This window comes from Scardinius erythrophthalmus (assembly GCF_964197995.2).
Source record: "Scardinius erythrophthalmus genome assembly, chromosome: 17".
In the NCBI taxonomy this organism is placed as follows: domain Eukaryota; kingdom Metazoa; phylum Chordata; class Actinopteri; order Cypriniformes; family Leuciscidae; genus Scardinius; species Scardinius erythrophthalmus.
Window position 1 is genome coordinate 19457872 of NC_138237.1, and position 21374 is coordinate 19479245.

Sequence of the window (21374 nt, forward strand, 5' to 3'; positions counted from 1 at the left end):
CTATTCCCACAGTTACATTGTCTAATGACTTCTTCACCAGAGAGTAATATTTCATTTTGTACAGTAGTTATGCTTGATAATTCACTAGTAGTTTATAGACTAATTTGCCATCTGTGGAGTAAAGCTACACATAATGCACATAAACACAAATCAGTCTCTCATTGTTGTTGATTTGATCATGTTTGGTTTCGTTTTTTCCTGATTTTCCCCGTATGTCATGTTTTTTTTTGTTGTGTTTTTCCATCTAGATGCCCTTACCACAACCCCTAAACCCACAACCACCACCACCACCACCACCACCTCCGCCACAACCTCCCCTCCAGACATCATACAAGGTATGGTATGACCTCCATCCACCTGCTCAACCTGAGTGTGTTTGTGTGTGCATGTGGATGACAGAGAAAAAGAGAGAGACGGATAGACCGCCAGCAGCTAGCCAGGCCTGATAAGATTCTCTCGCTGATTATAAGAGGACCGTGTCCCATATGAGACCAGGCCAGGGCTGGGCCGACTAGCAGCTCTGTCGGTGCCACATGTCAGAGCTGGCTCTCTTCACAATTCTCTCAAATTTTAGCCCGGTTCGCTCCTTTAGCGGCCTAATCTTATCAGGATCTGGCGCTGTATCCAGGCCTGTCTGGTGCAGGGATTACAGAACCCCCTTTATGTTTCCTGTGGGCTGACAATGACGGCAGAGTCTTTGTGGCCAAGAGGAACCAGGATCAAGCATGTACATGTTTGGATTTCTCATTTACCGAGCCAACTACATCCGACTGCACAGGGATAATGATACAGAAATCATGTTTTTTTTGTGCTTGTTTCATTATATCAAATCGCTGTCCATGCTACTCTTTTTATTATTCACTCTGGTATCCAGTAGTGTATTATTAGCAGATTTTTATTTTTTTTTTATCCAAAGCAACTGAAGGTGCTTTCAGGGTGTCTTTTATCAGTATGTGTTCCCTGGGAACCTTGGTGTTATAGCGCCACACAACATTGTCTCCTAAATGTAATGTTTTTGGTGTAAAACATGGTACAGGTACAAGTAGTCCCTCATTCTCTAATAATCACAAACTTCTGGGGCCAGTTGCATAGCTACTAAAAGTGTTCTAGTCAAGACCACCTAAACCGAGGGCAAGACAAAAGAGCAGTGTGTGTTGAGACCAAGACTTTGAGGGATTGAGACCAAGACAAGACAAAGGCAGGGCGAGACTGAGTCAAGGCCAAGACCAGACCAGCACTCCTTAAATTAATCTAAAAGATCCACATTTACTAGAAATGTCTTATATTTAATACAGTTACAAGAATAAGACACTATATAGAGCTGTTATCAATCGAATGAAATCACTAACAGCAAAATTAATCTTTGCACTGCAGAGGTGGCATAGAAACAGCATCTGAATTGGTACACTGCATTGTTTTACAAATAAAATTTTGTTTAATGAACATTTGTACAAAATCAAATATTACGTTTGCAATCGTGCTAATATTTGTGAGAGCAGCTCTCTTGTTCTTGTGATAACGCTTCATTATATCATGTCATAATATTAAAAATGATCTTATACATGTATTTTTTTTGCAATCATATCTCGAATTTTGTGGGCGTTTGTATTTAATTTGACAATCACTCATTGATTTCTGACCCAGCACAACAGAAATAATATTTGCATGATTGCTTTTGAAGCAAGAGGTTTTACTTCCAATCACATTAATGATGTTCACAAATAAATCAGAAAAAGCACCAGCATTTTAGTGAAATCCCACATTTGTGGTCTTGAGATCAAATCTGAGTACTCTTAGTCTGAGATCGAGACAAGACAGAGTACAAATGTGGTCGAAACAAGATCAAGACCTTTGAAAGACTTTAAGAGACCAAGACTGGTCTTGAGTACTATAACACTAACTACTATGTTAAGACTGTGTTTTAAGAACTATTCTGTCCAGCTAGCAGTCTTACTTTTCAGATTCAAATTAGACCCATATACCTTTATGTAACTGACTTTAAAAAGTTATGAAGAAAAAATTAGATGACTTGCAAGACTAGTCTAAGCAGTTTATGCAACCGGCTGATCTAAAGGTGCTTTCACACTGCGGTCCGAATCGAAGTGCGATTGTTCCTAGCACCTCCCTGCAGCGTTGACCTGGTTTCACACTCACTTGATTCTATCGAATCCTGGTGCCTTTGCATTCGTCTTACATCATCACAAACATGCACGCTCACGCTGCATGGGATAAAACAAAACTTGGGTCAATATAATGTGTTTTTTTTATTATTTTGTGCCATTATGCACAGAACAGTGACGCAACGACACTTCCGTCTACTGTATGTGCGTAAAATGAACGCATTTGCAAGTCAGTTTTACTTTGCTCTATTGCTAGAACATGTTAATGTTATTCTTGAAACGTTAACTTCTTTAATATTTATATTACTTGCAACATTTTTTTGAAAGAAGTTTCTTATTCGCTGCGTTTATTTGCTAAATTGATATACAGGTATATCAATTTATTATAGTAGTCAACATTTGAAGTGGATCAAAAAAGTTCATCAAAGTTGTCCTAAGACAAGAATGGGTATTGTTCATAATTCATGTATAACTTTGAAAGGTTTTGATCCACTTCAAATGTTGACTACTGTAAATAAATTATATATAATATTATAATATTTTTGTAGAAACCGTGATGGACATAAAATGGACATAACCTGCAGGACTTGTGCTTCATTTAACAGCATCTAAATAGTTTATGCGTTGATTAAAAAAAGACAGATGCATGACTGGGGGGACAAATCTATGCATATGGCCAGGCCACGGACCACACTTAGAAAACCGGGCGTACGGCCACGACGTTGTAGCTACAATTAACTTTTTTTTTTTCTTTTTTTTTTTTGCACCGGGTTCGTCTGAACCTGCTTGTTTTATAATTGAGTAAACTCCGATTGTAAGGCCAGCTCTGTTGCCGAACGATACCAATGCCCCTGCGATACTGACCACCGCAAGCTCATTAGCTACTCTAATCCACTCTACTCAACATAAAAAGCACACAAAAGCTAATACGGCCCCAGGTGATGGAAAGCTAAATCAATGTTGCTGCTGGTTTCAATCTCTAAAAGAGAACCTGATGTAATTTGCTGCCTGTAATGATTGTGATATTGAAGCAACCGATTGAGATCGTTTTACTCTCTGTTTTTCTCCTTCCTCAAGGCAATTCTTTATATTACAGTGAAAACCGTGCATATTGCTAGAGATGGGGCTCCGTGCTTTGTTGTGTACTCGCGAAACCGAGTGGGAGCGGCCGCCGGTTACGCGAGCAATCAAAATCTTGGACTGACTTGTGCGGATGATTTGAGAGAATCTATAAAGGGCTGAGAAATGAATCGGCTGTGATTAGGCTACATGATTGTGTTTAATGAAAGAAGCGATGACGCATACTAATGAGACACACCCTCTTTCCTCATTAACGAGGTGAATGAATCTCGTTAACATCGCTGCCTGCTGCACACATTGAAATCCTCCAGAGGTCCAACCCGCAGGCATCGCTGTGGATAAACGGCCCTGATAGGGAAAATATTATTCAATTACAGTTATATTGCGTTGTTTGTGTGAAACGATTCCAGCACAGCCTCGGCTCCGGATGCGCTTTCCAAATGCCGAGCCGCGCAGACCTATAGCTGTGATATATCAGGCTGCATTTTTATCGCTTTTCCCTTAAAGCATATCCTATTATGCCCATGTACTTCAATAGGAAGAGTGGGTCCTAAGCAGCCACTCTGCTCCCTCCTTCTGCTGATTTCATTTATCCTTTGGCTGGATGTGTATAGTTCAGGAACACCACATGAATTTATCAGTCCGCAGAGGTGGAGGCCACTTAGAAATTTAATACATTTTTGATAAACTATATACAGCTAAAGCTATAAGAGAAATGGAATGAGCTATACTGCACTTTTAAAAAATCTATTAAAGCCCTAACGCAAGGCTAAAGTGCTCCACAGCTTCAGGAGGTGACATTTAGAGATGACTAAATTGCCATTTACACTGAAAAATAAATGGCTAAATGAAGGGGCCTTGCTTGCCACCATACGCAATGGGGACAGATGTCATTAATTTCTATTTGTATTGCCTTTTTTTCCTCTGCTAAACACAGCTCAGAAATGGATGTTTATCGATATTTCTGAGAGCTCTTTTATTTCCCACAAAGCTTTTGCAAATTTGATCAAAGATGAGGCACTTCTTCCTCTGCAGCTTTCTCTCTGGCTGACAACACAATCTGTCCTCTGTCTCTCTCGTTTCTCTCTTCTCGTCATTTGCTCCATCTCTTTCTGTCCATTTATCTCTCTGTGACTTTGAGCCGCAGTGAAAAGGGAAGACTGAATGAAGACTCTGAAGGTGTTGTTTAGTCCTCACATGTCCCCATTTTCCCCAGACTATTGTGTTTATTTTTGTAGCCAAACCCCACAATCTGTAATTCAGAGCTCAATAAGAGTGAGAGGCTCAGTAAGAATGAGACCCTCCATTTCAGACCACACTCTCCCTCACTATTTTCTTTTATAATCTATCTCTTACTCTTTTTCTATTTTAGACTGAGCACAGAATTTTACATCAGCAATTTAATTTAAATGTAAAGAGTGGTTATGCAATTGATCTCTGAACTAATGTGTTACAGTTAGTCATTCTTCAGTTAATTATTATAGAATTAGCAACTAGATTTACATTTTTAGAAGAAAATCAGTCATCCTGCCTGTGTAAAAATGTATACCTAGGCTGGTTGCTAGGGTGCTATGTGTGGTTGCTAGGTGATTACTTGCTGGCCCAAGTTAAAATATATGATATTCTGATTCATAGATGTGGCTCAGTCTTATTTTCAATATCTTCAGTCGGTCACATCATAGTTTGGGGAACACATTTTTACTGTTAACTACACCTTTTGCCTCAATAAACTCCTAATTAATGAATTTGTGATCATTGCCCAAGCAAGCACAGCTAATAGCAATATGCAATTAAAAGTAGCTTTTTAAAACAAGTTACACTTTTAATGTAAAATAATGTATATTCCTATGCGTACCAATATAAATCAAATGCCATATTCTAGATAAATGGGCACTACAAAAGGCACAGCCAAAACAATTGTTGCCTCATTAATGACCTCCTTGGCCTTGCTAATAAAACACTGGTGAATAGATTTTTGATTTTTTGGTAATTGATGAAAGAGCATAAATGAAGTCAGCGTCTGATTCATTTTAGCAAGTAACAAAAAAAAAAAAAAACTAAGGGAGGGGAGAGGGAGGAGAAAATAGTGCTTTTGTCAGGGCTTAAATTGCATAAACACCATCTGGTAAACTGATTTTGGAATTGAACAAATGAATTGCCCAGCAAAAGCACTTGCACATAAGATAGAAGTCCATTTTTCTCCCTGTCTGATTCCTGCAGCAGAATACAAGCCAGACAAAGAGAGATGGCTCGCTGGCAGAGAAAAGGCTAATTCACTAAAGGTCAATTGCATTACCACAGGGAAAACAACCACTGCAGTGCTTTGATACACAACCCAGAGAGACCATCCCCTAGAATTTATTGCACTTAGCATCATGCAAACACAGCAATGCTCCCAATAAGTCTTTTTTATGTAGAGGTATATTGTTATGGGAACTATGATTACATTCTATGATGGTTAACTGGAGATAGGCTGGTAGAACGGCAGAGAATATTCAGCGAGCAAAGCCTGAACCTGCCTGAAATCACAGGCTGCCTAAACACACATACTAATACTACACACTCAATGAAAAAAATAATAAACCTTATGCATTTGCTCATTATTGTCCCAGTCAGTCACATACTCAAACAGGTGCTTAATGTATTTAGCAGCAGATTATACCAAGAACACATTTATTCTCCATTGGTTAAATGGGATATATAATGTAAATATACAGGGTGTGCTGAGAAATCATGATGGGTGTCATTGGACACAATTGCCAGCAATTGCCAATGGAAACAATTGACAATTGGCTATGGAAAGCAGATGACAAAGTCAACTGAATATATATATATTCATGGATATGAGGACATTAGATGATCTGAGCATGCAAACCTCACCTTCTGTCTCTTACTTGTAAGTTTTGAAAAATTGCTTATGATATGCAAAGCGGTAGTTCCCACCAAAATGAAAATTGTCATCATTTACTTAACATGTCGTCCCAAACCTTCCCATTATCGATAGATAGATAGGTATACATACATATTTAAATTTATTTATAATGATTAATTTTAATTATATTCTGCATTTGATTATGTATTGTTCAATTTTAGTGGTATTTTCAGATTTATTTTGCATTTTGGTGCAGTTTAATATTATTAATGTAATAGCTATGGAAGTAAAATAATGGCAAATGTTTTTGAAACAAAAAAGCCTGTTGAATTGCACTACTTGAAAAAAATATGCATTGTATTAACCATGCTTGCATTTGAATGCATTGTATTTTTAGGGCTTGCATTTTTATGGGCTGAAATTTAGCATGGTTGAATATTTAAGCTGTGAATATTTCAATTCAAAACATTTCAAAAACATTTTCATTATTAAAAATTCAATAATCCATTTTCCCCTTTCATATTTCACTTCCAAAATAGTCAAACTGTTTAAAAAACAACCTACAATATTCAACAGGCAATTTTTGGTCCATTTTATTTCGCTTTGCAAATTCGTTTTCACAAATTTAGTGGTTCAAATTCAACAGAAAATTCTACGTTGACATCCAGGAACTGCAGGAAAAGCAGTAGATTACCGAACATACTCTCCATCTGCTGTTAGTCTACCTCACCAGCAGGGGGGCGCAAGCGCGTGTTGTTGACGAAGACAGAGCAACAGTTAGAGCAAGCCATTCATTCATAAAACTAATTTACAGCAATGTACGTGTATTTGTGATTATTATGTTTTATGTTAAATTCAGTGTCTTCACGGTTACTTTTCCTGTGTAGCCTACATGCATCTTTCTCTACCGTGAACGAGATTATAATGTTATTCCCCCGATGCGGATATACAGATCCAATGTTACATTTGAGGTTGAAATATATTTCTCTTGGTTGTTTAGTTGCCTTAACTTTATATTACGGCGATGTGCTGCATGCAGTAGGCTACTAGGGTTTCCCTCAATACTTCAGGATTCCCCTACTGGACATAAAACGCTTAACGTAGCTTAATGTACTAATACAGTGATATTAAAAACCAAACTCGCAGGCAAGCAGATGGACTCAGTGTATGAACTTAACACGCAAAGTTTAATGCTGAGCGTTTCCCAGTGATATATTGGCATAAAGTTGGCTTGACTTGGACAGTCGCACATTTAGGGACGTCTCTAAAGTTACATACGTTTTCTAACTTCAATAGCATTTGAATAGAACTACTTACAGTCACAAAACCAACTGTAAAGTGTTCATGTAGGTGTCAGGCATAATGCGCACCCTTTAGATTTTTGATATTTATTCAAATAAATTGAAGTTTGCTATTGAAGTTAGATTAGAAACGTGTATGCCAATGTTGTATGCAACTTTAGAAACGGTCTCTAAATGTGCGAATGTCCAATGTCAAGCCAATTTACATTTAGGCTACATTTTGTCATTTAGCAGATGCTTTTATCCAAAGCTACTTACAGTTAAACTAACGGAGGACAACAATGTACAAGTGCTATGACTCTTCCCAGTTTAAAGGTGCAAAGAGCAAGTCTCTAAGTTTTTGCAGAACTATGCCCCCCTCTGGCGACAAATGAAACTGCAACACTGCAACTGAACGCGCATGACGTCACGCCCAGCCTCAGATTCGGCCCGAATCCCTCTTATTTATTTTACTGTACAGGATTATAGAGGCAATCGCAGTGATCAGAGAAGGGCTCATTCAGCCCATCAGGCAATTGTTTAAGCATGTATGGGTTAGAAAAACAGGTATTTTTAACATGAAAAGTTGCTTAATGCACCTTTAATCTAATGCAGTACACGTAGGCATACTTATATATATAGCATTTTGTCCCAACAGAAGGGGAATCCTTGAGTATTATGAGGTATTAGGGGAAACCGATTTAATCCCGTTCATGGTAGAGAAAGCTGATAACATGAAGGCTACACAGGGAAAGTAACAATGAAGTTATTAAATGAAACATAAACACAGCTTTTGTGTCTTTATCATCTTTTCCACATATATACTGACCCAGATAATCATTTTCATTTTATGAATGAATGGTTTGCTCTAACTGTTGCTCCGGACAACACGCGTTTGCACCCCCTGCTGGTGAGGTCGACTAACAGCAGATGGAGAGTATGCTCGGTAATCTACTGCTTTTCCTGCAGTTCCTGGATGTCAATGTTGAATTTACTGTCGAATTTGAACCACTGAATTTGTGGAAGCGAATTTGCAAAGCGAAATAAAATAGACCAAAAATTGCCTGTTGAATATTTTAGGTAGTATTTTTAAACAGTTTGACTATTTTGGAAGTGAAATATGAAAGGTGAATATGGATTATTGATTTTTTAATAATGAAAATGTGTTTGAAATGTTTTGAATTGAAATATTCACAGCTTAAATATTCAACCATGTTGAATTTCAGCCCATAAAAAAGCAAGCCCTAAAAATACAATGCATTAAAATGTAAGCATGGTTAATACAATGCATATTTTTTTTTTTTTTTTTTTTCAAGTACTGCAATTCAACAGGCTTTTTTTTGTTTCAAAAACATTTGGCATTATTTTACTTCCATAAATAGCTGACAACTTTCAGGAAAACACTTTTTCTGTGCCCGTAAAGGGTTAACATAAACAGCTTTAATTAAGCCTTCTATGCACGATAGATTCATCACAATATGTTACTCTAGTATATTTTTTCACATTTTCCATGAAGAGCAGTGTGCTGCTGAGATTCAGCAGTTGTGCCCTTCCCCTGGGCACCGGGCGCATGTTTCGCTGTCGTCTCCTGTGCCACACAAAGCTGTCGCAATTAGCCACGAGCTGTGTGCCTATTGTCATCTCTGCTGATATCAGCTGCTGAAGTAAGCAAGGACACTGCCTCAGGTGACCCACACTGAAACAAAGGGCCAGGCACAGGGAGGAAGGCCATTGCTCATCAGCACCACTTATTGACGGACTTCTGCCTGAACCAGTAATGGGCTTAGCAGGCTTCCAGATGCCCTCTGATGATTGAGAGTTGGAGGACAGCTTGAAGATTCTAATACTCATTTTGAACCAGATCCCCCTTTTTTTCTGTCTCTAGATAGTAGTAAATAACGAGTACAGCTCCCTTACGTCCCTCCTGCGTTCTCTGTGTCTCCTCCCTTTTCAGCGAGCACACACTCCAAACCATCTGCCTGATGGGAATCGCAGCATGCAAGGAGTGATGGAAACCCTCCACTTCCCTCTTAATGTCAAATAATAACCTGAAGATATTATTGCTCATTTTGATTGTTTTATTTGTAGGCCCTTGCTTCATCTCAGGACTTTCTCCTTGAACTGTTCGCCTCAAGAACTCAGTGCCCACTTTCAGAGGAGCTGACAGTTAATGTTTGATAATGTTTCAAACATGTCCGGCAAACGGCGCAGTGGCTGGAGACTTTTACAAAGGCTTGCTGTGCAGCAATAAGTGCAGTGTTATTCAAGTCTTTCATTTTTCTGATGGTGGAAACCCTTTTGAAGGGCCTAACGGCAGCGGTATGGTGAGAGGTTCCTTCAGTGATTGTTAAAGGCCTTGCTGTGCTTTTGTGCCAGATGAACGCTTTTAATGATGGAGAGTTTTTTTATTTATTTTGAGACCTAAAGAGCAGTCTAACACTAACACAGTGTGCTGATATTGGGTACCTGACCACCTGAAGGTTCTTTACATAAAGGCCTAACAGCAGGGATTGCAAGAAAAACCTTCTCTCTCTAGTTCTTGGCTACATGATAGCTTTTCTCTGAACCTCCTCAAAATAAATGGAACAAATTTAAGAATAAAGAATTTTTAAGAATTTTTAAATCATGAGCTGGAGTTTGAATAGAATTGGCCAGGTGTGTTCATGTACACTAATGTTAACAGTTTAAAATGTCTCTTTTCTCTTTTCAGTTGACTGATAGAAGAAACTAAAATACTAATTAAATAAAAAACAATAATTGTGCTGTGCATATATATATATATATATACATATATACATGTACTGTATATATAGTACGATACCTGTATTATCACTGCATTTGTAATTTATAATCTATTGTTAGAGAAACCAAAATAATTATTTTTGTTATTGTTATATATTTTTGTTATATATTGAAAATAGTTATTTTCATGCTTAATTAAGCCTGCTAAAAAGCATTGTATGAGCTTCTGTTACTTTCACTGTTCATTCTATTGCTCTATCATATTGTGTCTTTCATTTAATAGTACAGCGCACATTTAGAGCTGCTCCAGCAGGGCTCAGTGCTGAGGATTGGTTCAGTGGTACAAATGTTTAGACACCAGTGAAATATCAATTCTTTATTTCAATTTACAAAAACTACCAGCATAATTAATGTGAATTTAAAACATTATAAAAGTCAAGTAAGCAGTCAGTAGTAAAATAAGAACAAATAATCAAATTACAAATAGCACAAATAAATACAATAGAACAAAGAAAGACTACAAATGAAATAAACAGTGTTTTAGAGTGTTTCAGGTAGATCTAACAGGTAAAGAAATTTGAATAAAGTAATCGCATGTGAAAAAACTGCATATTTATAACTGTATAAATTAAATATAGATGGATATTTTTGTAAAGTTACAAAAGGTAGCCTATTTAGTCAAGAGCAGTGTGTGATTTCTTTGTTCTTTGTTTGATTAGCATTAAAACACAGCAGATGTTTATTAGACTGCTGCCCCTTTAAGACCGAACGCACGGACCCCATTTGAATATGTCTATGTTCACTTGACTTGAGATATAACCAACTTTGTTTACTAGGATACTCGCCAAGACAGGCGTTTTTACATAATTTTGTGTGAATTCGTCCATACCAGCGCAAGATGTGAAAGACAATTCAATTCAGTATTCACACGCACTATTCTGAGACACTGGTTCTCGGGGCGCGCGCTTTGGATGTTTGCGTTCATGCAACTTCTTGACCTGCAAATGTCCTGTAATAATGTAGGGAACCACTCGTTATACATAAATCAGGTAACAGTTCATGTTTTACTTACATAGGCCTATTTGATCTGAACTACAAACTTTCCACTGACGTCTATGAAAAAGGGATGCGTCTGTGCTGCTGCATGCTCAATGCACTGTGCGTTTTTCTCTTATCAGCTTGCGCATCACATATTTAGTTGTTAGTATATTTCATTTAATATTCCACTTATTAGATACATTTACTTCATAGACAGCCTTCTTTTTGATCCCCATTATAATCTTTGTTGCCAGTGTTTCTTTGTCTGGACACAAACACTGTACACATGCTGCCTGGTATCGGTATCGGAGCATTTTTACGAGTACGAGTACATGAACTCAGTATCGGGCACGACAGCTCTAAATAATAAGAATAATGATGATGAAAATGTTAATAATCATCATCATTGTAACAAGTTTAATTTTACATTTGGTTTATTTGTTGCTAGTTTCAGCATTGGTTTATATCTGTAATTTTATTACTGATAATCTTTCAAATGAGGCTTTCTCTTTTTAGTTGACTGAAACAATACAAATTGATACCAAAAAATTATAGGTGGTATTTTAAGTGGTGATTCTGTAAATAGTGTGTTGCAAGTGCTTAAGTGGTGATTCTGTAAATAGTGTGTTGCAAGTGCTAATCATTTTGCATTTTCATTTTTTTAATACAGTTTTCAACTGTAATTTTACATTTTAGCTTAGTTGGTGTTAATTTCAGCCATTATGTTTTTTTATGGATATTAGAAATGCAAAATGATAATATCCTACTAATATACTGTATAATTGTATCTCTCATTATCACTTACAGATTTTCAGTTAACTAAGAAGCATTTGCCTTGGTTCTGATATGCAGTTGTCTCAGTTTTTAGTCAATAAATATGGCAGGTGAAAATGCTTTACAATGACACCGTTCATTCCAGTTTATGTAAGAATAATAATCTGTACTTCTCTCAATTAGCAACAGTAACCAAAAGGGGCGGAGCTTAGTGACGGGTTAATTCTGGTTCACAACCCTGACCTACATTGGTTAAAGATCTCATCTTCAAAACCAGAGGTCACCGGTTCAAACACTGGACAGGACAACTTCAAAAAGTTCAAGGCAACTTCCCCTGTCAAAAGTGCTCTGCAAGTCGCATTGGATAAAAATAGTTTTCTAAATAGTAGACAAGTAAAATCTAAAATGTTAATTCAGCATTTATACAGTAATTCATATTTTAATCTAAGAACCTCTCATCTAAAAGCACCTCTCTTTGTACCTCTCATTGTAGTGCTCTTGATCTCCACCTTCTGATCCAATGACCACGCCTCACTCATCTACCTTTGCAGAGGAATTGCTTGCTGTTCTGGGCTCCCTTTACACCATTTCTATCCATCATATTGAGGAATACTCAAATTAACCTGAATCCTCAAAGCAAACAACTGGATTAGGACTAGATCCTATCTAATCGAGCCGAGAAACATCAAGTTATGCTTTAAGGGCAAAGTTTGTGTTGCCATAACAGTGATTGACATCTCCAATGTTTCTTCCCGTAACGAGCAGCTCTGCATCACGGCTCTCCTGGTGTGTTTGAAGTGCTCTCTGCCCTAAGGTAATGCACCAGGATAAGGGCTCACATTCCACATGTTATGTGCTCGCTTCCATATTTTCAGTCGAGGCATTTCATCAGCTCAAAGCAGAAAGGCAGCCTGAATTCCTCTGTTATATCAGAGGAATTACCTGGAGCAGTAATGCAGGTTTTCACAGAGTTATCAACATTTCAAAAAGTCTGCAGTCTTCTGGTGCGATTTAATGACCAATTACGTACGATAGTTGGAAAGGCGTTCGATTGGCATTCATATATTATTCAGCATCTTATTCATATGTCATATACAGTATACTAGTATATAATAGTATAATATTGTGGCCATCCATGTGATTTTGAATTTCCCACACTCTTCTTTTGACAACAGCTGGGTCTGCAGAAAAGGCAAGCATTTGAAAAGGTCATTTTATGTAGTTATTATTTATTGAGAGTTCTGTGGTCCCGCTATATTGATTTAGGGTGCTGCAGTGATTGTCTGCACCTTTTGAAAATGATCTACAGTACGTTTGCAGCACACACCACTGATTCAAGTGTGTCCAGTTTAGACATTTGATGACTTTTAAGAGCTGATTTTTCGACACATCAGATCTCCCAGCATAATCATATTTCCTTTCTTCAATGCCAAAAACTATGCTGTTATAGCTAATCAAAACAAAAGCGCTTCTTAATCCCTGATAGGCTAAGCTGTTAAAGGAGAACTCCGGTCAATTTTAACATTGAGCTCATTTTTTTGTAAATTTGGAGTGCTGTCAATACAGAGAACAATGACAAAAATCGGTGTTGCCTACACCATGTTATCCTCTTTTTAAAATTTGCACCCTGTTGACTTCAATGGGGCAAGTTTTAAACCTGCTTTTAGCCTCTTCACAGATGTTGCAGGCAGCAGAACGTTCTCCATGGCATCTCCAGACTCTGTCACGTCTGTCACATGTGATCAGTGTGAACCTGCTTTCATCTGTGAAGAGCACAGGGCGCCAGTGGCGAATTTGCCAATCTTGGTGTTCTCTGGCAAATGCCAAACGTCCTGCACGGTGTTGGGCTGTAAGCACAACCCCCACCTGTGGACGTCGGGCCCTCATACCACCCTCATGGAGTCTGTTTCTGACCGTTTGAGCAGACACATGCACATTTGTGGCCTGCTGGAGTTCATTTTGCAGGGCTCTGGCAGTGCTCCTCCTGCTCCTCCTTGCACAAAGGCGGAGGTAGCGGTCCTGCTGCTGGGTTGTTGCCCTCCTACGGCCTCCTCCACGTCTCCTGATGTACTGGCCTGTCTCCTGGTAGCGCCTCCATGCTCTGGACAGCATTTGAAATTGATTGTCAATCAGTGTTGCTTCCTAAGTGGACAGTTTGATTTCACATAAGTGTGATTGACTTGGAGTTGCATTGTGTTGTTTAAGTGTTCCCTTTATTTTTTTGAGCAGTGTGTATATATATATATATATATATATATATATATATATATATATATATATATATAGCTAAATTATTGTTGCAAATTAGCTCTATGAAATACTAATAATCAATAATAACTGGTTATAATTGATTATGAATATTTGGATCAGTTAATATAATTAACTTACTGTCGTAAATTAATATTACAACCAATTAGCATGTCTGTACCGTGAACACTCAGGATTAATTGTTTATTAACTCTAAGAAATGTACATTTCCGGGGCATGGGAAATGTCTTTCTTAATTTGCAGTACTACTAAGAGCAGTAGCAAAAATCTATATGATTAGTGACTCCAGTTATGAGCTTGAGACACGGACAACTTTACGTGTGACATGAACAAGATTTTATTAACTAGTCTAAACACTTAAACTACTCTAACACACATACATACATGCATACAGTTTACCAAGGGAAAGAGAGCTGAAGCAGAATACAGGAAAGCAAGAAATTATAGCATTGTTTGAAATTCAGCAGATTAACAGCCTTGAGCAAACCATAAGTTTAGTTCTAACACGCCCTTCTTTAAAGGGGTAAGGATACTCAATGTATCAAATAATGAGACTAAGTTTGATACTTGCATGTCTCGTCCATTTGAATTAAACTGTCCTGATGCAATCTGTTGAGGCTCCAGTTGATCTTTGCTGATGTGGTCTTGATGAGAGAGAACCAGTGATTTCCAGAGTATCTTTGGTGAATGGAAAGACAAGGCCGCAGCCTGGCGCAAGCTTGGTGGGTCCTTAGCAACTTCTAGTTCAGCATCATCTTCACGTCAGCATTCCAGTACAGGAGTAAGAGAGAGAGCTAAAAGCTGATCTGTGACTTTAAAGCATGAAGATGGCACAACCGAGCTGTGTGAGCCAATGAGAAGATTTCCCTTTGGAGGGAAATTTTACGACCCATTGTCCCTTTGAACATGCAATTTGATTGGATGTTTAACACAAGAATCTTTAAGATGCTTATAATACTAATGTGTCACAAAGTAAGCAGAATGTAATGTAAATTAACAAAACGGGGATGAAGATTGGAGTTTATAGATACCAAAAATGCAACACAATTTGATTTGGTTAACCATATTATCCAAAGTCTGAAATATTAACCCAATAAAGAATACAAAAGACAACCACATTAAAGGAAAATCATGAGATCGGAAAATTAAGCCCCTTTCACACAGAAGCCCCTTTCACACAGCGCTTTGAACCCGGCAAATTGCCGGCAAATTGCCAGAGCGCCTTCTGTGTGAACGCAAACTCGACCCGGGATTTAACCCGGGATCGATGCCGGGTCGGGACCTAGTAACATTGCCGTGTTCAGTCCCGGAACGCGCGCTGTGTGAACAAAAGCCGTAATAATGCCGTGTCGTAGTGATGACGCTGAAGCGCGGGCTCGTTCGCCAGCTGTGAAACGGTACGTAATGCGCAAGTTTATGATGGAATAAGAGAAAAACATGCACAAGCGTGGTTTCTCTCGAGAGAGATCGCAGCTCATAAGCAAACTTTAGACGCTGCTGAGATTACAAGTCACATCGATGTCACGTGTCTTTACGGCATTTTTACGGGTTGTGTGTGAACGCACTCTCTGATTCCGGAAAATCACTGGCAGTGTGAATGAACCTAAATCAAACGAACCCGGGTCAAATCCCGGGTCACTTTATCCGTGTATTTTCCGGAATCTCTGTGTGAAAGGGGCTAGAGATTCCGGAAAATACACGGATAAAGTGACCCGGGATTTGACCCGGGTTCGTTTGATTTTGGTTCATTCACACTGCCAGTGATTTTCCGGAATCAGAGAGCGCGTTCACACACAACCCGTGTATGTCCCGGAAAGACACGTGACATCGATGTGACTTGTAATGTCTCAGCAGCGTCTTCAGTTTGCTTATGAGCTGCGATTTCTCTCTCGAGAAACCACGCTTGTGCATTTATTTCTCTGCTTCGATCATAAACTTGCGCATTACATACCGCTTCACAGCTGGCGAACTATCCCGCCCTTCAGCGTCATCACTGCGACACGGCATTATTACGGCTTTTGTTCACACAGCGCGCGTTCCGGGACTGAACACGGCAATGTTACTAGGTCCCCAACCCGGCATCGATGCCGGCATCAATCCCGGGTCGTGTTTGCGTTCACACAGAAGGCGTTCCGGCAATTTGCCGGCAATTTCCCGGGTTCAATGCGCTGTGTGAAAGGGGCTTAAGATACATGTTTACACATTTCTCAAATGGTTATATATAGAATATATAGAATTAACAGGGTTTATTTCTCCTTCTCAGTGAGAATTAAGTAAGAGTCACAGCTTTCTGGACATTCTTTTGGATCGTAAAATCCTCTTATCAGTCTCTGTGTGTCCTGTAACAAGACACCGCATTCTGCCAGTGTGTTAGCTTCATTTGGGATGTTAGTTTTTGGGGGAAGTTTCACAGGCCTGCTGGTCCAGACGCTACAATATATATATATATATATATATATATATATATATATATATATATATATATATATATATATATATATATATATATATATATATATATATATATATATATATATATATATATATATATATATATATATAATTTTATAAATAAAAACCAGTGATTTCAAACCACGTTTTTGAGACTGTCTTCTCTGTTTTAAAGAGAAAATGCTTTGTTGAAAATGCTGACTTATGAGTTTGCTCATGGTTCGTCTTAAAGCATATTAAAAACACCCCATAGACATTTTAAACAACATTTAAAAACTTGATTTTCTTGAAAACTTGACTTCACCACTGGGGGACTTTAAAAGGCATTAAAGGGATAGTTAACCCAAAAATGTATTAGTTTTATTTTTATCATGAAAATATGGTATTAAAGGGAAAAATATGATAAAATATGGAAGCTAGCTATCTTCTAAAGTGAGCCTAATTTTAGCTGGACAATAACTTTATTCTAGAGCTGCTGTAAAGCCAAAACAATCTCTGTTACTTTAATTTCCTATTATCACTGTAAAGCTGCTTTGAAACAATCTATATTGTTAAAAGCACTATATAAATGAAAGTGACTTGACTTGACTTCTGTGAAATGTCTTGGTTTTGTTTTTTTGTCCATACAATGGTGCTCATCGGGGTCTAATGTTGCTTTGTTATCCATTTAATTACCATATTTTTTGGATTAAAAATATTTACCATTTCTAATCAGACACCGAACAGAGTAGCAATAGAAATCTGCTAATGAAATGGTTATGTTGAGGAAGGTGGATTGGATTCTGTCAGATGCTTTGTACCAAAGTGCCACTACTTTTGACACCCCTTTTTTTTTTTTTTTTTTAGCTAAGTGAAAATGCACTATTTGTTTTGATGTTGTCCTCTTGTCATTTTCTTGTGAGCTTATTTCAAAGTGTTGGTCATTGTTGTAATTGTGTGTAAATGCTTGCTTATCAGTTCCATTTGTTTTTTTTTCCCATTTCTCCTTTTTATGCATGCTGTTCCTCCTGTTTCCCTCCTCCTTCCTCCACTGCACCTCCTCTCCTCGTGTGCTCAGACGCTGCGCCCAGCACTGAAGCCGCAGCTCACGGTTGGTACCTCTCCCTCCTTCTTCTGCCAGCACAGCATGGCATTCTCTGCATGCCAGCTGAGTACAGTAAAGCACGTAACGGAGACATGCATAGGATTTGGGAATGAATCTAATGTGGATTTGCTGTATGTGTCTGTCTGTCTGTCTGTTCGTCCGTATGTCACATCCTTTATCCTTATTGCCATTCACCCATGAAGACCCACCTGTCCGCCACAGCGCTCCTCTGGGAGTTTTAATCAGAGCCTTCACTGTGTGATTTCTGGCCACGTCACACATCCATCCCTCCTGCATGAGCCCTTCTCGAGTCCTTGTTGCCATTTTTGACTTCTCACCTTTTCAAGTCCTCACACAGCTCCCAACAGGCACTCGTAATCCACCCGCAATAATTTTTCATGAATTTAAATGACGTCCAAATGGCTGTTTTTGATTTCTGAGAAATGAACGGGAGGGCCCTTTCTCTACATGACGCAGATGGCATTGTACTCCACCTTGGTGCGCCAGCTCCGCGCACAAATCACAGAACGGGGACCATTTGCATAGCTCACGGGCTTTATTCTGTTTTACAATATACCACGAAAGCGCTTTCTCAATTCATTAAGCCCTTTATCCCCACTCTCAGTTTGCAATGGCAGATGCTTGTGTAAATGTGTTAGATTTAGTATAAAGGCTTTTCGTGATACTGTGTAATTATGTCACCTGTGCCTCGTGAAACACCCTCTAATGATTTAATTAGCCGTCATGTTGTGTGTCGCACCGGATCACACCTCAAAATCGACACATTTCTGCACCCCCGGCCAACTCGCGAATGGATCGAGTGGGGGTGTTGCCGTTTGTTTACATCTATCTGCAACTTTCCATATAGAAAAGGTTAAAGCAAATACAAGCGGCAGAACATCTAAAGGTTAGGGCTATTCTTTTGCATGTGCATAATTTGGACGTGCCTACAGAACGTGGACAGGCTTGACTGTGTAGCAGAGCTATAATAGAGCTTTTGTACAGTTCACTGCATTTCTAAATACCATGTCACAAGGCCAGTGTTAACCTTGTACAGTTATATCAGCCTGGCAGTGATGTATAACTGAATCACTGTACGCTTTCCAATAATCCAAAGTGGTTTTTGATCCTACAAAAGGTAAGAGAACACAAGGTGAACCCAGGGGGCTTTGTCTCATCTAACAAATTGGTTTTAAATGTAGTGCTTCTTATCTTTGTTTTGTCTAGGTATGACATAGAGATTTTTTAGTCTAGCTTTTATGTTGTTGCGGTACAGTGAAAAGGGTTAGTCATCTTAATGCTTCCTGTCCGCTCACTCATTTTCGAAATGGACAGGAAATGCCTTGTTTGTAAAATGCCAAGCATGCTCCTTCATTCTTTAATCTGACTGTGGAATTGATGTCCTGACCTGTTGCAAATATGTGTTTCTGCTAATGTTAAAATGCTTGTTTGTGTTGCAAACAGCATTTCGCACCCTGTCGTATAAAACAAGAATTGCAGAAGAATTAAGTCGCATTGTTTCCAGGATAAAGACATCTAGTCTAGTCTGACGCAGAGAGCAGCTCATGATAGCAGAGTGAGGCATCTTTTTCGTTTTCCCCTCAGAAGATCCTCTCATTTGCATCTTGTCACACCTTGTGTGTTTTATTTGGTTCACTTTTGTAGCTGATGCACATACTCTGTTTACCATCTTATTTTCCTGGGTGTGCTACACTCACTGTTCAGGAGATTTCTCTTCTCTCTGATAACAGTCTTTTTTACCCTCTCTGGTGTAGCCTAGCAACAAGCTGTTCAAGCGATAAGTGGGGTTTTCAGCAGAGGTTGAGGTAGGAGGCTAACATAGTGGGCAAGATTCGATATAGAGCAGAAATCTACAGCAATACCACAGAAAACTTTAAACTTCAAATCTTATTTGTGTATTTCTAATGCATTTATATTACCCCTTTATTATCTCTCAGTCTTTTTGTCTGTACGCTATTGTGAAAAATGATCAGTGGAATTTGACATAAGCTAATAATTTTGCACAATATGTTTGAATATATTTGATTGTGGCTTATATTAAAGCTACACTGTGTAGGATTTTCTCCCATCTAGCGGTGAAATTGTTTATGACTACCAACTGAATATTACTTTCTAGCCCCTCCCAATCCGAGGGCGTTTTAACTCCTACGGTGGCCGTATTATTTGTGGCCGTCAAAACGCGAAAGGCGAAGCTTGAATTTCCAGGTATGTCCCTCTTTGGCTAATGTATTTTCAAGATGGAGGCGTAACATGGCTGCTGCCATTTGAGTGACTCGCTCTTATGTATTCTAAATGGCAGATTATACACTTACGAGAATACTTGTTTAGTTGGTAGAAGTAATTACACATTAATGAGCACATATCATTTTGAAAAAAAGTGTTTTTTGCTAAGAATCAACTTAAAAAATTACACAGTGTAGCTTTAAAGACAACATGAATCCAAAATGTATTCTGTTTACTTGGTCATCTATCTATCCATCTGTCCATCTGCAGGGGCAAAATCCCAATGCTAACAAGTCAAATCGTTACCCCTCAATAATATTAACCAATAAAATCATAGCTGGATTTTCACAATCCAAATCAATACAATTGATAACAAAAAAAAAAACAATATTGTAGTTACATGTATCGTGACCAGTATTTCATGTGGTCTTTAACGGGACGTGGTGTGGTTGAATATGAATTACACTGCAGACTAGAAGAAACATGGTTGGCAGGGTCAGATAGATCAAATTCTTATCAGCGTGTCAGCAACCCTGTCAAACTCTTACTGTATCATCACACACTGGCACCCTTGGTATTAATCACACCTCACTTCACCTGACCCATTGCATGTACGGTCATGCTCACTTCCGCCTGCCTCTCCTCAAGCTGATTTATTGCCATCATGTCTCTGTTTTCAAAGCAATATATGTAGATCCCCCTTGCATTCAGGATCTGCAGTGAATTCAGATAGTGAGAAGCTCATTCAGTGGATCCTCCATCTGGCTCTCTCTTTCTCTTCTCCCTCTCTGTATCGCTCCATCCAGGCGTACTCCTCATTCCTGTTCATTTCCAAAGAGGATGATTGAACACACTTCACTTCTTCTTGTCATTTCATCATCCTTTGTTCAGTGTGGCACCACACAACATGTATGAGGCTGGGCTCTGTAAACATGACGATGGCATCTTTTGATGATGTGCTCTAAGTAACAATGCGACAAAGAGCCTGTAAGAAACCAGGTGTAAAATAACCGCTTTGTTTGCCCGTGATTGCGACAAATGGAAAATCACTCCATTTTGGCAAACCAGTTTTAGAGGACTATTTGCTCGCAATTATAAAAGTAAAACTTTTCAATCCTCGTTCTCAATATGACTGAGTCTGCCTTTTCATAAAGCAGTGGGTCTTTTCAGTAGGGATGTAATAATGGCTTTCATTTTTCCGTTGCTTTGGCCACACCTCTGTCACACTTTCATAATGGCAGAAATGAATTAAATCTACTTTTTTTTTTTGTCCTATGAATGCTAAAGAGAATGTCTTTTGTGAAACAAAGCCTCTAAAATAAATAGCAGGCTTTAGAAAAGGATGAATGAAAATCTGTGAGTGTCACACATGGTGCCAAAATTAAGCAAGGGCTTATTTAAGCCTATCTCTCCCTCGCTCC

At 38.6% G+C, this 21374-nt stretch overlaps 1 protein-coding gene across 2 annotated transcripts in view; it reads left to right on the forward strand.

Moving 5' to 3' along the window:
- The window catches only part of cadm1a (cell adhesion molecule 1a), a 309154-nt gene that overhangs the window by 264860 nt on the left and 22920 nt on the right, over window positions 1–21374 (forward strand). Inside the window, exons 9-10 of one of the 2 annotated variants that reach the window (XM_081391324.1) lie at window positions 249–335; window positions 17683–17715. In XM_081391324.1, coding sequence (XP_081247450.1) covers window positions 249–335; window positions 17683–17715 — 120 coding nt within the window. The remainder of the gene's footprint in view (window positions 1–248; window positions 336–17682; window positions 17716–21374) is intronic. The other variant, XM_081391325.1, reaches the window with a different exon arrangement.